The 20,135-nt window shown below is 41.5% G+C and overlaps 1 protein-coding gene across 4 annotated transcripts in view; it reads left to right on the top strand.

The window, feature by feature from the left end:
- Positions 1 to 20,135, top strand: part of LPAR1 (lysophosphatidic acid receptor 1) — a 72,265-nt gene that overhangs the window by 28,254 nt on the left and 23,876 nt on the right. For all 4 annotated transcript variants that reach the window (XM_083819151.1, XM_083819152.1, XM_083819149.1 and 1 more), the window contains exon 3: positions 7,121 to 7,868. In XM_083819151.1, the coding sequence (XP_083675277.1) occupies positions 7,121 to 7,868 (748 nt within the window). The remainder of the gene's footprint in view (positions 1 to 7,120; positions 7,869 to 20,135) is intronic.

Below are 20,135 nucleotides of genomic sequence, written 5' to 3'. Positions count from 1 at the left end.
CTCAAAAAAAGCTCTTCCCAGGGCTGGGTAGGGCTGTCCTGAGCTGCACTCAACCTGCAGAGCAGCCTGCAGGAACACGAGAGCAGGTTGGATATCTGCCATGGTGCTCAGGTGGAGGGCAAGGGTAAGGCCGGGAGGGTAGGGCAGGTAGGCCTACGGGGAGTGAACCAGGTGGCTTATTGAAGACATGACATGTGGCTTATCGTGACACAGACATTTTTTGAAGGTGTGAGAGGCAGCATATTCTGGTAAGTTGATAGAATATAATCACTTTATTGAGTTTCTCACAGTGCCAGGAGGTGCTGGGCGTATACTAGGCCTTGTCTGAGCTCCCTCTGTAAGGAGGAAGGGGCGGTTGGGAAGCCCAGCTTGTCATGAAAGCTCGTCCAGAAGAAAATGAAACTCAAAGAGTTTTGCAAAAACCCATTAGGTAGTCTGTATGGGATATTCAGGCTCAACAACCCAGAAGATTTGCACAGTCATGTCCCTCATGGTTGCAAAGTAAATTAGTGTATTGCAATACTTACATGTTGCAGTGGTGGCCTCTCTTTTGAGAGGGGTTTGGAAGTCAGTGTTGGGGCAGCACAGAAGTGCTGACTAGTTTCGGAACAAGTCTTCGGTAATCAAAGTGCTCAAGCCAGCCTTGCAGGGGAAGGGGGAATATGATAATGTGGAATTATACCCTGATTCAGGTGGTCTTCATTTCCTACTGTATTGGAAAATATTCATCAGAACACGTAGGTAGAACTTGTGAGGGACGCAGCTCATTTGAAAATGATGGGTCTTTGGAAAAGAAGCAATGATAAAAAAGTGTCTGAATTATTTGGTAGGCTGTTGTATGGAGGTCTTCACTCTGTCTTCCACTGGGTATTTTTTTACAATCTTTCTACCTTTTGATTTTCTAAATCTTCTTAGGCAGAATTCTGCAGTGAAAGGGATTTTGTTTGCACGTGCATGCTTCTTTCCTGTAGCAGTAGAAAATGCAAGAGCGTGAAACCAGACAGCTACCTGGAGACCTGCTGGCCCAGCTTGGTGTGCTCCTGACCATCACTGCTCTTCACCAGTGAGAATTCAGTCTGTGCATTGCATGATCCCTGATCTATCTATCCTGAAAAGTTGTAGGGTTGCATCTAAGTATTTCAGACCTACTAGTTATGTTCCAGAAGAAAGGCATTTTTATCCTTTGCTGGACTTCCTGCTCTTGCCCGTTCTGTTTTTTTTAGCCCACAGAAGCTATTTTTGAACTTGCTTTTGTAGTAATGGATAGTGAATAAGCACTAAGGAAGGTCAACACCCTCTTTGGTTTTATAGTCAATCTGTGGAGGTTGTAATCACGGCTTCCAGCAGGATCTGTGTCACTTGTGAATTATACCTTCCAGCGGTCAAACTGCTTCTTTTTCCAGTGTTGCTGGTGGCTGGGTCTCTTTGGTACCCTGAGGGCCTAGATGTGTTAGGTTACTCTTTTTAAGTATAAGCTCTTGGATAACTCAGGGCTTCTCAGTTTGATTTTTGCTAGCTTGGACATTTCTTAGGTCTCTGCTGAAACTCAGCAATATAGTCTACTACAAAAGCATTCTTGAAATGTTGCCACAAGGTCTATAAGTAATTTTTTTTCTTTATCTTGTCATAGCAAAATTAAAGGAATCCCCTTGCAAAGGGATTCATTTCTCCCCTCTTTTCAGCTGTGAGAAATGAAAAATTATTCTAGTGAAACTGAGATGGCTTACTAAATCTAACATGCAAGTTTTTATTTAAATCTGTCAAACAGTTGCTTTGGAAGATGCAGTTCTGCAAAGGGTATGTGAAGAGCTGTTGGATCTTGGTGATAGTGTTTTATACTTTTGTTTTTCAGACTTAAATAATTGCATAAGGTATAGTAGATATAAGGCTTGATGAATCAGCACCCTTGTCTGAACACTTTCTTGATTTTGGACTTAACATTTTGGGTAAATGATACCTATCAACTTCTATTTTTAAAGTAAAAAACACCATCCTTTCCCCCTTTATTTTTGAACCTCTTATTTCCTTTGCATCCCATAGTCTGAACAGTAGTTTATGCTTTTCATTAGATAGTGGAGAATTTTTTGTTGCAAATTGGATTTTTTTTTCTCATCTGTTACAACTTTACTTCTATAAAGACCAAGATTTTGCAATTGCAGCTTGAGAAATTATTTACATATTGAATCAATTATTCCTATACTTACTCTCTTATGCTTATTTTAAAGATATTCTTAATTTATACCCTTTTTGAGGATTTTGAAACTGGCAGTTTCCCCAAGTCTTCCAGCTCAAGCCTTCCTGGTATGTTGGTAAATATCAGAGTATTTAGCTAAATTCAAAGAAGTGCTATTGCTTTTCCATTCACTGCTGTACTAAATGTAGACCTGTAAGCCACCTATTGCCGTTTTGGAGTCCTAACCTACTGTTTCCAATTCTGCCTTTCCTCTGAAATATTTTCTGGACTTCCGGATAGCACTGAGAATGATAAATATTATTTTGGGGATCCAAGGGTAGCTACCTAAGAATTAAAATCTCATCCTGTATAGGATGAGTCTCCTCTGAGTCTTGCAAACTTCAAGGAGACTGCATGCAAGTTGAATGACTTCTGTAAATTTGAGGTCTCTGGCTTCTACTTGGCATTTTGCTGCATGCAGAGTTGTCATCTTTCCCAGGCGTCTTTGCCAAATAAATGGATTTTCATCTCCTCTTCGTGTTCTGGGTAAGAAAACAGCAGCATGTCAAGGTTAATTCAGTAAAGGGGAAAAGGAGAGAAACAGACTGTGTTTGGAGGGCTTAGGGTTAAAATACTTTTTAAACATTTTCTTGGATATGGAAACATTGTTGTGGCTTCCAAGTTTTAAAGGCTCTATAAAAGTCAGACCTTAGTATGCTAAGACTGTTCATCTCTATTTCTCTCAGCAAGAAATAAATGCACACATGTCTTGGTGGGGGGTCTTCTGTTGTGTTTTTCTTGGGGGAAGTGGGGGGCTAGGTGAACTAAGGAACTCTGCAAATTCTCAGATTGCAGTGGAGTTTATATAGTGATCATTTGCCATTCATGCACTGAGGTGGTAGGATCCAGAGCTCCCCTCTCACCTTTCTGCTCCAGGCGCCCCCTGCCTTCTCCACTCCAGTCTTTCTCCCAGGAGGATAAGGTGGTAATGGGCTGCTCACCCAAGAATAACCCCATGGGCAAGGCCTCTCCGTGCCTTGGCCCAATTCCTCACCCCACTCTTTCAGCCGTGCTGGAGGGGCTGGGGCAGCAGCAGGATGAATCAAGCACTGATCACTGGAGAGAAAGTCACTCTTGTTCCCAGCCTCCTCATTGCCACCCCAGTGGCATGGTCCAGTACCACCACAGCGGAGGAGACAAGGAGACACGTGTAGCAGAGAGTGGCTGGAGAGGCCACTGCCAAGGTGACATTCTCACTGCAGGATGAAAAGGTGTTGGCTGTAAAACCAGAGTGAGTTTTCTTTATGAAGTCCTGGTGCTCAGTTTCCCAGTCTGTGTGCACTGGGTTGGGGTTGTGCCTAGGTCTCATGTTTTCGAGAGGTTTTAACCCCATATACTCAGGATTTTGTTGTTCTTTGGCTTGGGTATTAAATCAACTTCATATGGTTAGAGGAGGCTTTGATTTCAGCCAGTTATTATTCAATTTTCCTTTATGTATCTTGTTGATTTGTAATGCAGATGTTGTCTTTTTTCTGCGCAGACGTGTCCTGGAGATTTAGTTAGCATGGGCAATTTGTGGCTCAGTTTGTTTTAAACTTCTGTTGAGATATATGAAATGGATGAGGTAAATCTCAGGGCACTGCACATCTGGCTCACCCATGCAATGAAACACACTGAGTGAAACTTCAGGAAATTAAAATATAAACTTCCCTGCCCCTTTTCCTTCAGGGGCAGGAGAGGGGCTGGGTCTGCCTGCTTGTGTGTGTCATTATGGTATATTAACACTTTCAGTACTCGGAGGTACATTTTATTTTCCTCTCGCTGAAGCCTCTGCAGCCAGACAGCAGCATCATGGGTAAATGTGATGCCTTGGGATCTCTGTATGTTCATGACCCGTGAGGTCAAAACCTTCCCGTGGATATCTGCTGGCATCCGAGAAAGTCCATCATCTGGAAGTCCCCGATTTGAACTTTTGTTAGCGACCTGTTCCTTATTACTGTCGCTAATGGACCCATTTATTATGGTGTCTGGAAACTCCAGTGGTGAACACCAATCAATTCCCAATTTAACTCTCAAGAGCAAACACCTGCATGACCGAGGCCCTGAAAAACTCTTCTTTCCCCTGGGATTGAAAAGATTGCTCTTAAAGGAGGATTCCAGGTTTTAGATTAGCATGCCCTGAGCACAAAACGTCTTTCAAAATCCTTTACATGACCAGAGTCTTTTGTTCCTATGTATTCAAAAGAAAAGAAACTAGTGAGCCTCGTTTTGTTCATCTGGGATTATTCAGGTGCTACCCTGTTTTCAAACCTAAAATGTCTGGCTCTGTAGCACTTAGCATATTCTTATTGGCATTGCACACATTTAGCCCTGGCTTGTCACTTTGTGAATGAGACAAATGCAATACACTCCGTGCATATTACAATGAGCCTTGTGTTATCCTATCTCGTTTCAGGTTTCATATGAGGAGTGTGGGGAGAATATTACAAAATCAGAGGAATATTTTGCGTTCTAACCCCAAATGCAAAACAAAGTCAACACAAGGGAAAAAGGAAAGCAACATCTACCACATTTTCAATTTCTGAAATTAAAATATATGTTCTGCCAGGTGTAGTTTCTGTCTCTCTGCAGGAGCAACAGGGGAGCAAAAGTTGTTAAGTATGGGCAGCAGTCATCTACAAGAAACATTTAGATCAGTAAATACATGGAAAAAGATAGGATTTATTCAGGATCACAAACTTCCACTAGATTTTGGAGTCATGACCTCCTTTGTAACTGAGACTGTGTCCAGATATTCATACAGAGGGCAAAAAACAGGGCATTCACATAATTAATGCAGATGTTGGCAAGATTTTATAAGGTCCACTAATTCATTCCTATGACTTCCTCCCTCCCTCAAGGCTTCTTATAGTTGACCTGTTATTACCACACAATATTTAAGCAAAGAATTAAAGCCAGATGTCTTGTAGCTAGGTCTCCCTTTATTAAGTATCCCTTGTAAATCATTTTTTCTAGGCAGTGGAGAGATCCTGAGAACTTCTTTAAATTCTTAAATAATTAAGACTGAAAGGTTTCTAACCTAAGAGTTGATGTATCCTAGAGGAACAATAAAAGTTTTATAGTAAGTGTGCTGAGAAATAGTATTTGCTCTGGCTTTTTATTATCCTGGGTCTGCAAATGTTTCTGATCAATGTTTAGGTTGGGGGTAAAATCATTTTTAGAAAAACCTTTTTCTTTAACACAAATCTAGCTATCATGTGGCACATTTGGGATACAGGTGAGAAGTTTTGTACATTGCTTTATTGGAACTAGCCTAGTTGTGACGACAAAGAGATGCAAATGAAAACAAGCAGAAATAGCTCTGAGTAGTAATTCTAAGGAAATCTTTATCATATACTATTTTCACTTGAGTCCAATTACTATTTCTGTTTCCCAATTGTGTACATGTTTGGTTTCAAAGTGAAGGCTGTGTTAGCTGTAGCATTTCCTCAGAATGGCCGGACCTGTCTAAAACATGTTGTTTTTTTTTTGTTTGTTTGTTTGTTTTTGTTTTTTTGGTTTGCATTTTTAAATGGGAAGAAATTCTTATCTGTTAATATTGTTGATCTGTTCCTTATTTCGTCTTATTACCTGCTTTCTTGCTAAAACTGCTTCTCTTTCTGTGTTTAAGAAAAAAAAAAAAGTTCAGTCAGTAAAGTTTCACAGCCATAAAACTAGAGACAGGTCTCCTGAGCCTCTTCAAACAGAGACTTTTCTGACATGAACTTCTTGTTGGTTTTCTTTTTATTATTTTATTTTTAAGTCCTTTATGATAAGCCATGCTAAACAAGGAACCAGTGTGTTACTCAAAAGAGTTTCTTTTTCTCAGGTTTGCCTTTTGGGAATTACACCTTGAGTAATTGATTATAACTTAGGAAGGAAACTTATTAAGCATTTTCTTGTTGGCCAGTGTTTTTACACAAAACTTTTATATTCTGGTAGGGTACAGGCCTTGCTTGCTGCACCCATAGCTGTGCTCAGCTGGGTACTCTGGCAGGAAAATTAATCATGTATTTCTTGACATAGCCATAACAATATTTAATGCAAGAAATAAAGTCTGTTGCTTTTAACACTTGCTAAGACGAATACTGCTTTTTTCTTTCCTTGCCTCACTCCTTCCTTTTCTAACTGAAATAAGCAAGTTTAGGTGAGTTATAGCTAAAGGCACAGTGCATTTGTAACCCAGTTTAGAAACATGGTTGATGGTAAAAGGAGAATGCTCTTAGAAATCCAGTGGCTTCCTTTATGGCTTATAAATGCACTTCGTGCTTTATGGACAGACAGGACGACTGGCCCTGGGAATTTACGTTCTTAGCACACATTGATGATTTTAATTTAGTGTTGTTCTTCCCCATTTTTAAGACAGCACAAGAAACGCCCCTGACAGAGACCTAAATGAATGAAAATCTCCTGAGAACTGCAATAACTTTTCCTGCTCATTGAGGAGCTTGTCTTTTAACACAGCTACAGACAAACAATGTTTTTATGCATTGATAACATAAATAAGGCATTCTATAACAGAGGTAACGTCTTTTAATTATGAATTGCATGCCCTTCTCCATGAGTGAGTTTTTTCAGCAGGTCTGTTTGGCCAGAAGCTCTTAATATTTACTATGTAATTTACAACTATGTCAGAAGTCATGCTAGTTCCCAGAGCAGATGGAAGTATTTCTGTTTGTTTCTAATCTGGTTGCAGTTACTGGACTCCTCAGAGCAATTGTTTGTGAGTTGTGGAATGCTATTTGTTCTGAAAAAATAAATTTGTTCTGAAGCGTGTTCCCTTCCTGCCTCCAGTGCCTCTCCCTGCTCTCTGTGCATGCCTTGTCCGTGCAGGCAATCATATGTTTTTAGTTCTGATGTCGTTCTTTTTCTCTCTCTTTTCCCCCCCCCCCCCCCCTCTTCTTTCAGTCCACAGCCATGAGTGAACCACAGTGCTACTACAATGAAACCATTGCCTTCTTTTATAACCGGAGTGGAAAATATCTAGCCACTGAATGGAACACTGTCAGCAAGCTCGTAATGGGCTTGGGGATTACCGTCTGCATCTTCATCATGCTGGCCAACCTCTTGGTTATGGTGGCTATTTATGTCAACCGCCGATTCCACTTTCCTATTTATTACTTAATGGCCAACTTAGCTGCTGCGGACTTTTTTGCAGGGCTGGCCTACTTTTACTTAATGTTTAACACAGGACCCAACACTAGAAGATTGACTGTAAGCACCTGGCTTCTCCGTCAGGGTCTCATTGACACTAGCCTGACGGCTTCTGTAGCCAATCTGTTGGCCATCGCTATCGAGCGGCACATTACAGTCTTTCGCATGCAGCTACATACTCGGATGAGCAACCGGCGAGTGGTGGTGGTAATTGTTGTTATCTGGACTATGGCCATCGTAATGGGCGCCATACCAAGTGTCGGATGGAACTGTATTTGTGATATCACTCACTGCTCCAACATGGCACCGCTCTATAGTGACTCCTACCTGGTCTTCTGGGCTATTTTCAACCTGGTCACTTTCGTGGTCATGGTGGTCCTATATGCTCATATCTTTGGGTATGTCCGCCAAAGGACTATGAGAATGTCCAGACACAGTTCTGGACCCCGCAGGAATCGGGACACGATGATGAGCCTCCTGAAGACTGTGGTCATTGTGCTTGGTAAGTATTTACTTCGTCCCACCTACGTTCCCCTCTCTGCTTCTTATCATGTGATTGCAGTAATGCATGCCCAACTTCTGGAAGGTCAGCAGCATTTGAAGGATGGTAGAAGAGGCAGGGCCCATAAGAAGCCCCAGTATTCATTACTGTGTTGGGATTATCAAGCCTTTTTATTGAAATGGACATCAGAGACTTGGTCACTCAGCCCTGTGACATGAAACTGATGAAGAAACAGGACCTTGAGATGTAAGGGTTGTTGGTTTTTTGTTTGCGTGTTTGTTTGCAGCAATGCAGGTTTGAAACCTATAGCAGCAGCCTATCCTGGGCAGTGTTCACCCTTTTGCTCTGGAAGATGCCAAATGGCTGCAATCTTAAAAATAATAATAATAATAATAATACAGGGGAAGCTGCACTATCCACTGAAGAACCTGTTGTTTCCTTTTGCTACTCAAAAAGCAGTGTGCATATTCAGGCAGTACTTTGTGTCTGGAGAACAAAGAGGAGCTAAAGGCTATCAGTGAAAGGATTTCACACGTTAGGCAAGACTGCATGCACAGTATGCTCAGGTCTCTGCTATAAGTATATCTAAGAAACTGCCACTTTATTTATGCAGAAAGATACAACATGAGGTTTTAACGTGTTTCAGTGCAACACTCGGGAGGTCCCTGAGGTTCAGAGCTTGGAAAATGAGGAAACATGACGTGAATATCATGGCACACTTTGGGGTCAGATGTCTTCTGTCTTTCTGTGGATGGGTGTATTTGGTTTTGGTCTTGGGCTCTCAGCTTTCTTATGCGAAAGGACATGTTGGATACAGGGCACCACTCTCTGGCGATTTTCCTTGCAGTTTCTTCTGCCCTTTGTTGCAGCAGATGTAGCTGAGCTGCAGGCAGGCAGGGATGGTGCTGGTTGCTTCCTCAACCCCAGATGTGGACCTACCCATGAGACCGTCCAGCATGGTACACGGGTCTCTTGGGATAATAGTTCCCTTTTGCATGGTGAAGTTGCCTTAGTCATCCATAAATGCCACAGTACCCAGTCGCCAAGGACCAAAACTTAGCCAAGGTTCTTGCTCTAAGGTCCTGATATCCGTGGTTTTACACTGTGATTTTTGCTTTCTAACAGTTACTGCCTGTACAGACAAAGAAGATGGTTACAGAGCTTTATTGTGAGTCACCGTGACAACTCGTGTTTTAGTTTAAGAATGTGCATGCTGCTTTCTGACCTAGCAATTTGCATTTTAACCAGAATATGGACTGTGTAGGACTACCAGGTCCATCCATTAAAAAGCTGTATTCCTAAGTGTCCTGCTTTTTTCTTTAGGGAAAGAACATCCTTCAGAGTTTTGCATGGGAGGCTGTAGCGTTGGGTTAAACTTCTTTTGACTGCCTGGTGGTTCAGAAACCTGTCTCTCCATACCTCCCTCCTTGCAGAAGGCAAGATGAGGTTAAGGAAACAAAGAGAACTTGGGTTTTGAAGACTTTCTTTTTTTTTTTTCCTTTTTTTTTCTTTTTTCTTTTCTTTTTTTTTTTTTTTTGAAATAGATCCTTGTTTCCTCTTCTGAGTAAATTACTTTTCATATAACAGTGAAGTATTTCCTGTAAGAAGAATGACTGGTTAAGGCATTAAAAAAAAAAAAAAAAAGCGAATGGGGAATAGAAAGCACTGATAACAGTAAAATGCAGAATTGTAGCAATATATAAGTCACCGAATAAATTGCAAATGGTAGTTAATACCAAGCATGCATGGGGCCAGCTGGAAGCATAGGTACTGACTGTACCTTCCTCCATTCTCCTGGGTGGAGGCCACCCAGTACCACAACAGCACCACAGACCCGGACCACAACAGCTATACAAAGAACCTAGAGTAGCCCCTAATAAGAGCCTCATTTTTTCAAGGTATTTATTGTTCTCAAAACAGCGGAACAACTCCAATGGCTAAGTAGCATTAGCCAAACTGAAGGTGACTAAAGTTTAACTGCTGATGTAGCTCAGTAATATCTCTGATTCTTCATTTAGAGTATTTGGAGTAAAATTTGTCGGTACTGCGGGTAGCACATGTTAAGTTTTCCACAAAACCCTAACAGGACCTTATTTCTTATCACTGATGCAGCTAAATTCATTCAGCGTTGTGCACACACTTTGCTTTAGCACCTCTTCTAATCTGCAAAAAACCACCATTTTTAGTGAGAGACAGTCTTTTATTGGATCTCTTTGAGGAAGACAAAGCAACTTCCAGGCAGTTTGGCTGGAACAGTTCAGTCATAGGGCTGTCGGGTAAAGCAGCAGCAATGCTTTCACCTCGCTATCATCTGGGAGATGCAGCTGCAAGGTAAAGAAGGCTGAGAAACAGCAGTATAGAAATGAGGAAGATCAGCCTGAAGCCAGGAATCAGGCGTAGGGGCAACCAGAGAGAATTTGGGGAGGTTGTTTTTTTGTACATCGGGGTGTTAAGCAGATTGCTAACTGAACCGTGAGAAAAGCTCGTTAGTTGCCACCAGCTGACGAGAGCTGTCCCGTATCACCGAGTTACCACTTCCAGTGGAGGATTGTTGTCTGGTTCTGAAATGAAAGTTGAGCATCAGCTGGAAGCACTGATTAGGTAGGGGATGTCTGAGTTTGGAGGAGAGAACTTACTGATCCTTTGGGTGTCTTGGTGCTCTTGCACTGCTTGAAGTCCACTTGCAAATCTGGTTTAAAGTTTTCACAAGCAACAGATTTAATTTCAAAGCATCATACGTCCCAAGTGCCTCCTCCCAAAGCTAGCTGATCCACAGTGCTGCAGGGGAAGAGTTTGTTTCTGCTTTGGGAAAGGCTGAAAAGGTGGGTGTCCTGGACTGCCTGGAATGGCTGAATGTGTATCTTATGCTGTGTGGCTTTTTCTGTGCGAGCAGGTCACCTCTTCCCCTCTCTCCATCACGCTACCTTTTGTGGGAGGGAGTCAGCATGGGAACTGCCTGACACCCCCAGTCCTCAGGCCTGGCCAGGACCCCAGTTTCGGTCAGGAGCGAGCGCGATGCCCTGGGGCTGCCGGCGAGCGGGATGGCCGCCAGCCACCACGCACAAGCAGCCGATTGTGCAGCGGGAGAGGTCGGGGTCTGGCACCCGGCGTCATCCCGCAGAGCCGGGGTACCGAGTCCCGGGAGCACGTCGGAGGCGAAGAACATATTTTTTTTTTCTTTTTATGCCCTTTTGTTTTTAGCTTTTTTTTTTTTCCTTGAGTGAAATATTTTAAACAGAAGGAAGTGATTTCATAGTTGAGAGCTTTTTTTTTTTTTTTTCTTCTAACAAGGCGGCTTTTGAAATCTTTCAAATGTGGCAGGGAACATAAAGCTCTTTCTCCAGAGCATGCCTTTTCCTGTGCGCTGGGGCTAAGGCAGGACTGATCTGTATACCGCACACGGCCATAAAATCGGGTCTGGTTTGGCTTGCAACCCAATGACACTTTGCATTTCACCACGAACATGTGTTAGGTTTAAATGAGCAGTCAAAGGAACAGGCAGAAACCTAGCGGATGCCACAGCTGAAAGCTGGCATCTTTCTTCCCTTCTGTCCTCGCTGTTTTTGCATCTTCTTTTTAAGGACAAAGCTAAACTGCTGTTCCTTGCAGAAGTCATAGTTGGACTGTGAAAGCATTCAGCAGGGCCAGATGCAGATTTGCAGATTTGTTCCAAAAGAGGGTGGCAGTATCTAACTGCTCTTTTAAGAAGTGATGAAAACATCAAAAGGAGGGAAAAAAAAAAAAGAAAAAAAAAAAAAGCAGATTTCAGAGCTCACGTCTGAAAAACTAGCTCTGCTTTGGGTTTTCATGAAATGAAACAAGCCATGTAAGACTAGGTGTTTTTGTGCATTCTTATATACATGCATTTGAAGAAAAGTATCAGCTTAGATCACAAGCATTGGAAGGTCAGCCTGTATATTCTCCTGCCTTGCTTATCAGCTCCTGTTTTCATAATGTGGATAACTCTTCCCTAAACCTCCGTGCACATCTTTGGACAGTATTCCCTGTCTAGAATGTGGTCTTTGTCTGAAAACCTTCTTTTGCCACCATTATGATACAAGAGACAATAAAGGCAAAAAACTGAACCTGGTGTGTGGTCCCCCTGCAGAATCATTAAAATTATGAGGTAGTTTTGCCAGTCCTTTCATTGTAATTAATCATTATGTCTTCCTGATACAGGCTGGAAAACTGCTGTATCTGAGATTATGATACTGAGGTTTTATAACTAAATTTGAAATAATAATAGCAACAGCTCTTCCTATGATCCATCCAATTAGCCTTCTGTTTTGGGTGAGTTCTCAATGGTGTTTGGCCCAGACCAGGCAAGCCTGTTGAGCTGAGCACCACAGTTACCCCCTAGGACAGAGGGAGAGCAAACAATGCACTCCTGATTGCTTACCCTTTATGTTCACGGGAACTAAGAAGACACTTAGGCCTTCCCGGCCTGTAAGACCATCCACTTTGTAGGAGTAAGGTTTAATCTGTAAGATTTTGAAAACCAACGTAAGCACAAATTAAAAAAAAAAAAAAAGTGAAGGTTCTTTTTGTCTAAACTGTTTTGATTTAAAGGAGTCTTTCTGTGTTTGAAGACAGTCCCTTCCCATATTATAACGAAGCAATAGATGCAAGGAAAACATCTGGAAGTTCAGTATAAACATCTGGAAGGGTGGAACTGCTCGGTAACAGCTTTTTTCCTGCCCTCTCTTTCTGCCGCAGTAATGAATTGCATGAGAGACTTATTTTTGTACTTTTGTAGCTTCTCTTTCACAACTAAGTACCAAATGGGGATGGAAAGCAGCAAATAACTGTGGTAACATACCGAGTTTCAACATGCTGTATGTGGACAGGCAACTAAAGCACCCAGAATGCATTATTGATAACTTTAACTTTTCTGGGTGATTGATTGAAATGCACTGTTTTATTCCACAATCAAAAACATGGAGTTCTATGAGAGCACATTTTAAAAAGATGTTTTCAATATCTACGCTGTCTTTTATGACGTATGGTCTGCATCTTTTCCCACTTCCTCCCCCCGTGCAACAAGACTACTAAATTGGCAGTAGAAAATGAAAAGAGCAAGAATTAGTGCTGCAGCCTGAACGAAAACACCCTGAGTGTCACCGGAGGGATGTCTTTATTTCCATACCCCTGCAGTGTCATGTGGCTAACAGGCATGGCCTGTCTTCACCGGCTGCTAAATCTTAAAGGTTTTAAACCTAAGCTTTATGAAATGTATTTTGACAGTCACCGAGTAAGTGGTCATGGGCTGGTATCAAGATGACACTGTCTAGCCAGAGCTTGGTCATGGATTCACTTGACTGTCAGCAGGCCTTCCCTGCCCATGGAAAGTTACTCTCGTGGTCCAAAGCAAACATCAGCTCTGGTAGCACAGTGCAGCTGATACGAGGATCCTTCAGAGAGGATGGGGGTTTAACTCTGAGCCCTGGGGCTAGAGGGTGACAGCTTCACCTCATCGCCTTCTCCCTAAGGAGTCCTGCTGGCATGAAGAGAGACAAGTTCTTCAGCAGTGTTTTCCCTGAGATGACTGTAAATAAACATGTCATCTTCATTTGGAGACATCCATCCGCAAGGTAGTGGTGGCCCTGACAGTAGCATCCAGATGTTTTTCCCTTAACAAGATTGCATTTTCCACGTAGAGCTGAGCCAGGGAGTGAGATCCGGCTGGCGTTAGGCTGAGGGTGGCACATTTCACATCTTCGCTGGAAGTGGGGGGATGTGAAGCCATAAATACCGGGTTACCCTGTGGCCAGCACGGGGGGCTCATTCAGAGTCACCAACCCTGCCTGACCCCTGCATCACAGTAATGTCGCTTGTGTATTGATTTAGTCCGGACGGAAAAACAGGGCAATAAACTCTGGGACTGGCGCTGGCAATACGAGCCCGAGCATCAATGACTTTCTGTTCTAACACACAGGGTGCAGTTATGTGCAGTCCCAGTGTTTTCAGATAAGTATATTTTAAAAGTGCATAAACTGTGAATTTAACCCACGGTCAAGTAAACTGGGAAATTGTGGCTGATGACCGTAGTCTAAATGGAGCGCTCCTCGTGGAGTTTATACGATTAATTGTTATTACCATTGTATGAGCAGTGTGGAGGAGGGGAAGGTTTATAATGAGTGCTTTCAGAGCTGCAGCATGACTGCAATAATTTCAAGCTGTATCATCAAATATTTGCATGAAGAAATCTTCATTAAAATACAAGATTTTCATACAACATACCTCACCCTGTAAGATTTTTGATGGCTTGGGTTGCTTTCTCTTTTCTCGGTGGAAGTCCTTATGAGCAGGTGTGATTGCTCCTCTGAAGATTCCTTTGACAAAAACAGAGAACACGTACAGTTTGGGGTGGGGATGGTTGCCAGGGCTGCTAATGCTTATCATGTGTTACTTTTTTTTTCTTTTCTGTCTTAATAACATTTTGATACTGAGTTTAAAAAAAAAAAAATCTGTGTACCTTCAGCTTGTACATAGGTGAAGGAAAACAGAAGTCTTCAGAGTATTGTTTATATTTGTTAGAGTATGTAACTGTGAAATCAGTCTGTTTTAATACCAGTAAAAATGGAATTTTCACAATGTCTGTTATCCCTAATAAGAGTGGACTAGTAATTTTTATATTCATACAAGTGTCCAAATTCTTATATATGAATATATATGATATATATATTCTTGATATACGTTTCTTACTGCATTAGCTAGATATTGCACTATTTTATAAAAGGATTAATAATTTTCATGAATAACTATTTTTTGAAAAATGGGTTTCTGCTTTCAATTGAAGAAATGGAAGCATGAAATCTTGCTAAAGATGTAAGCTGCAGTGCATACATAGTTACGAAGTAATTGGAGTGTGTCTTAAGTTTAAAACACTTTGGACTTGGATGGATGTATTTTTCTTGCTTGCTTTTCGTACTCTTCTAGTAAAAGCAATAACATGTGTGCTCTGTGACACTTACTGATCTCTCTAAATCTCACTCACTGGTCATTTTTACTATTGTTTATACTCCAGAAAATGAATTACTGTTGATCTTATCAAATTTGGCAGTGTAGCCCCAAAACAAATCCTGTCTCATTGCTGCCTGGCAGGTGAGGATTTTGCAAGAAAATAAAGAATAAGGAAATGTGGCATGTGAAAATAACAGTGTGGGTAGTTTACGTCATAAACCTCATCAGTAGCTTCCTTTTTCAAAACAAGCCTGAGCAAGCTCTTGCTGCTGAAACAGAAGTTTCTGTTGCTCCGAATCCAGACAGCTCTTTCTCTGAACCCAGAGCCTGTTTGGGTGTGTTGGGGGTTTGGTTCTAGATGTTTTGCTTAATTTCTTCACTGACTCTCCCAATTAAATTTATTGCATCCTCAGCTAAAGCTGATATGTCCTTGGTAACAGTCTTTTCTCTAAAGTATTCCAGGTATCCCTGTGTAATTCATCACTTCACCCTTGGGAATCCATTTGGAAGTTTCCCCCATCTTTCCCCCTTCAGTTAAGAATAAGCATTATTTATTTTCGTTCGGGATCTTTTGAAACTGCTTTGAGGAACTTCCATCATTTACCAAGGCAGGAATGTGGTATCATTTTATTTCATTTTTGAAGGGGGAAAATTGCTATAGTAAATCCATTTCTTTACATACGATGGAAATGAGGCCTTGTTTAATAAAAGTCTTTCCCCTGACTTCACTATAATTTATTACCTTTCAGGGAAGAAATAAATTTAAAGGGCAAACTCTAGGGGTTCCTCCAAGAATGGCCAGAGAAAGATAAACCTGAGTAGTTCAATATTTACACTCATGTTCAGTTTTTAATTTAAATAAATAAATAAATAAACGAACGACTCTTGTAATTGTTTGCATAGGTGGTTTCTTGTTTCCAAAAGGTTCACAAAAATGGATTTCAAAAATAGGTTTTATTCTCAACAAGGCCAAGGGAATTGACTTTTATCTTTCTTTGTGAATTTTATTTGATTTTTTTTCTTTCTTTGTGCATTTGAAAAACACACCCCTACCCCCAAGCAACAGAAGACAACCTTTTAGATTGGGTGCAGGTGAACTAACAAACTGCTTTCTGTACAGTTAAATTCACTTAGTGAAAATGCACACAAAAACAAAATGAATTAGTGCCATATCTCAGTCTCCTAATTCCTAATTCCACCTACCAATGCAACAGCCATGAATGTACTCGTCTACCTGGGCTACTCTGAAGTAGCTGAGATGGACACTCATTTATGGCACGTTCATTCTAACCTAGAACTCTCAGCAAACTTTGGAAAAAGCTGAAGGCCCAGGGTAGAAATAGTTAACAAGAAAAAATTTAGCAATCTGTGTGTGCAAGAAAACATGCATGTAAAATTTCAGCACATGGCTAAGAAGACCTGCTGATCTTAGACTTTCTCAGCTGAATATTTTGGAACAGAAGATGAGATTCTATCCTTTAGAAGGGTTAACAGTAATGCTTTTGCAAAATGGTTGCTTGAAAGGTAACATTTTTATCTTCTGTAAAGCACATAGTTGCGTGGAGAGTTTGCTTCTAAATGTTTTGCTTAATTTCTTCTCTGACTCTCCCAATTGAATTTATTGCATTGCCAGCTAAAATTGATACATCCTTGGTGACTGTTAAAATACAGCATTTTGCAGTGTGGGAAGATCTGGAGTAACATGCATGTCCAGTACTGGCTTAGGTGTTTTCATCTTTGAGATGCCATTTGAGTATCACTGGAAACCACTGAAGGGCTAAGCCAAAAAGTCAAAGCCAAATTTACAGATAGACCTCGGCTTGAGAAACTGTGAACAAAAAAGCCTGCTGTTAACTTGTCACATTGCAAAACTGTGTTCAGTGAAGCACTGAACGATCATTTGTTTGCCACAGTGGAAAACATTTTGAACAAGAGGCTGTTTTGTGGGAGAGGAGAAGGGTGCTGCTGGCGGTGTGTTTCATCTCACTTGGGCAGCAGGAGCAAGTAGCCCGAGTCCTCTGTTTATCTGAGGGTGTCCGTGAAAATAGAAAAATATAATTTTCAGTCTGAGATTATTCCTGCTTCTATAGTTTTAATGAAATTATCGCTCTCAATGTCAAAATAGGAAATTACTTCCAGTAGAAATGCTTGTGGACACATCTGAGATGCATCATCTGCCCTCGTTCTGATTGGTGGGGTAGTGACTGCAGCCCTCGAACAGCAGCCTTTGTGCTTCCCTACTTGCAGTCTCAACATGAGAAATGTGTTATAGGAGAATGCCTAGTTATTTTTTTTGTTTGTTTGTTTGACTGTTTTCTTTCAGTGCATGCATTTTGAAGAGGAATATGTGAATGAAAATTGTAATTTGAGTACTTCTCGTTCTCGCGTCATTAGCGGGACAGCTTCCTATTTCATACAGCTGTGGGCACCGTCACTGACCACACATGGACTTTTTTTCTTTCAGACAAAGGTCTTTTTTTTTCCTTTTAATTTTGTTTTCAACCTTCTGTGAATAAAGCTTTGTCACGCACTTGCACACTTGATGCACGTCCTTAAAGTTGAAAGTTTACTGCTTCGTCATGGCTGGTGGCTGTGGCCAGGCTGGTGGCGAGTTCAGTGGCTGCCTGAGTCTAGGCATTTTTTTCTCCTTCCTCTTTCTCCTTGCTCCCCATAGCTGCTCTGTCCAAACGCGTGAACCCTTTGGGAACTCAGCTTCCTTTAGAATTTACTCTCTTGTTTATTTGAAGTCCTTGGCCTGGTGAGAAAGGTCAAAAAGCATGATCCGTATGAGCTCGGAGGAAAACCTGGAGAGCAGATAAAAGGACTCTGAGCTGGTATGGAAGGTCACGGGGCTTCAGAAGCAATGACATCATTTGCTAAGTCTAAAGTGTTTTTTTGTTTGTTTGCTTGTTTTTTCTGCTCTCAACATTGTCTGTTGTGTGAATCTGCTCACTGACGAGGAACTAGGGCTCAGGGAACCACCATCAGTGACAGAGCTTGCTGCTGCAGGCTGTTGCTCAGAGAGCAGCACTACGTGACGCAGGGGGCTGAAGCAATAATGTCTTCACATTGGTGCTAAAAGCCTGGGAGGTTATTTAAAATTAGCAGACAAACAAAACCATGCTTCAAATAAGTTTGTGAGGGAAGCGAGAAGGAGCACATCTATTGTTTTTCATTGTGTTGGACTAAGAGGTATCTGGGGCTTTCTGCTCTAACAAATGACTTGGCATCTTAGCATGAAATTGAAAATATAGCTGTAGATGTGCAGGGACAGTTAAGATTTTTGAAATGTTTTCCTTTGTGAAAGAGGAAGTTGTCTCCTAAAGAAAAGGCGAGAATTTAGCTGTTAAAGCAGGAAAAGCTGCCAAGCTACTGCCTTTATCTTCTTTTCATGGAAATTGTTTCCTCTGACCCTGGACTCAGTACCTTCCGTGTTCACCTAAAAGCGGTTTGGGGAGCTGTTTCCCATTTTCTGGTATTGCTATAACCCCAGGAAGAAGTTGTTTCTACATATGGAATTGATAATTCTCTTCTGCCTTTGTTTGAAGTCACTTTTAAGTGCCCAGTTTTTACTTTTCTAGAATTACAACGAGTAACATAAAGTTGAATTTTTCCAGAAGAAGCAGTGTGTGTAGATAGGAAAAAAAAGAAAAAAAAAAAAAAGGGGTGTAAATCTATTGCATATTTATAGAATAGCTGATGCTCTCTTCCATTAAACAAAATAAAAATGAAAATTGTAGTTCATAAAAAGAAAACTGAAGGAAGTTTTTTTAAAAGAAGATATTAAGTGGTTTTAGATGTGTAACTGGATTGCTTGAGTGACATGTATTTTTTTAAGTTGGTTATTAATTATCAAAGTAAACATATGTAATGACATATTTTCTACCGTAAGTGCATCCTGCTTCTATTAGAGGAAAGGACATACTGGAAACTGTGCTCACACATCCAAACATAGCATGGTTGCTGCACTGGTGCCCCAAAACAGGGCAGCATGCCCAGCTGGGAACCCAGTGTTGCCTGCCAGTCCCTTTGGTGCAGATGCTATTGCACACGTATTTCAGTTAGTTCCCGTGAATTGTGAGGAAAAGCTTCTACATAATTACCAAAAAAAAAAAAAAAAAAGTTTCATTTCATTTAAAGTGAACAGGTGAGGAACAGGCTTTTGATTTCTCTCATCATCTGGCAGGCAGTGTGAGAAATGAAGAGTGATTAATAACATTATTACAAAGTCTATCTTGTGCCTATTAATCAGCAGCCACAAGGTCTGTGTTTGATATAGGTGGGTTGCATTTAAAAATTTGCCAGCAGAGCCATTAATTTGGTTAAGTACTTTAAGTAATGAGGTGTCTACCTCCAGGTTACAAACATTTAATGGGGAAATGTATTTCTTTCAATGCATAGTAAGGAATTGTCAGCTTGTAAGTGATGTGGAAAACAGCCCTTACTCCCAGTTAATTGGGAAAAGGGCCACAAAGAGGTTGCATACCTCCAGGCTCTGAAAAGCCTCATGAATGGGGCGAGACACAGGCTGAAGGAGTCAAGCCATGTCTTTTCTGCAAATAGAAAGGCATGGCAACTCCCCTTTGCTCATACCATGTAGGAAGCAGTGTGAGAGCGACCCTGTGGGTGTTTCTAATCCCTGTTTGCACAGGTCAGAGCAGAAATTTGTAATGTAAAAGCTGTTTGTCTTGAGCTGGCAGACCTGCAAAGCATGTCTGCAAGTATTTGATGTTCCACGTTGTGTCAGCTGCGCACACCGTGATGGCCTGGTTCCTCCTCTGGAGGCAGTGAGTGGCATGGAAAAAAGCTGTGCCAGTCTGAGAAATTAATATAGCTGCATCCCCAGAGCAGAGCCAGCGCTCAGAACAGCCTGACCAGCGCAGCAGTACTGCCCAGCACAGGCAGAATGAGGCTTGCCTTGCACCCCTAAGGCACGGTGCTCTTTCACGTATTTATGTGGTTACAGAGGTTTTGGTAGGGTGTGCTGTATCGTTCAGCTTGTCGTTTCTGCCTTGGTTCCTCTTACTGCAGCTGTTTTTGTGGGACTTTGGAGCACGAGAGTGAATCCCAGTGTCTCTCTCCTGACCCTTCACTTCTGGTTTGCTCAGCCAGACATTCAGGCTTGGGCGCTGTGGGCACAAGCATTTCAGTCTATTCCATTAGAAAGACTGTGCTGTGCAGACAAGGTCAGTGATAACCAGGAGATCCCCTGCCTTTGTCATGTGTGTGCCCAAGCAAAAGAATATAACAATATAACACTAGCATATTTTCAGTTTCTGATAGTAACAGCAATGCAGAAAACTA

Source organism: Anser anser, assembly GCF_964211835.1.
Source record: "Anser anser genome assembly, chromosome: Z".
Lineage (NCBI taxonomy): Eukaryota > Metazoa > Chordata > Aves > Anseriformes > Anatidae > Anser > Anser anser.
The sequence above is the reverse complement of the archived record's forward strand: the minus strand, read 5'-3'. Positions and strand labels throughout refer to the sequence as shown.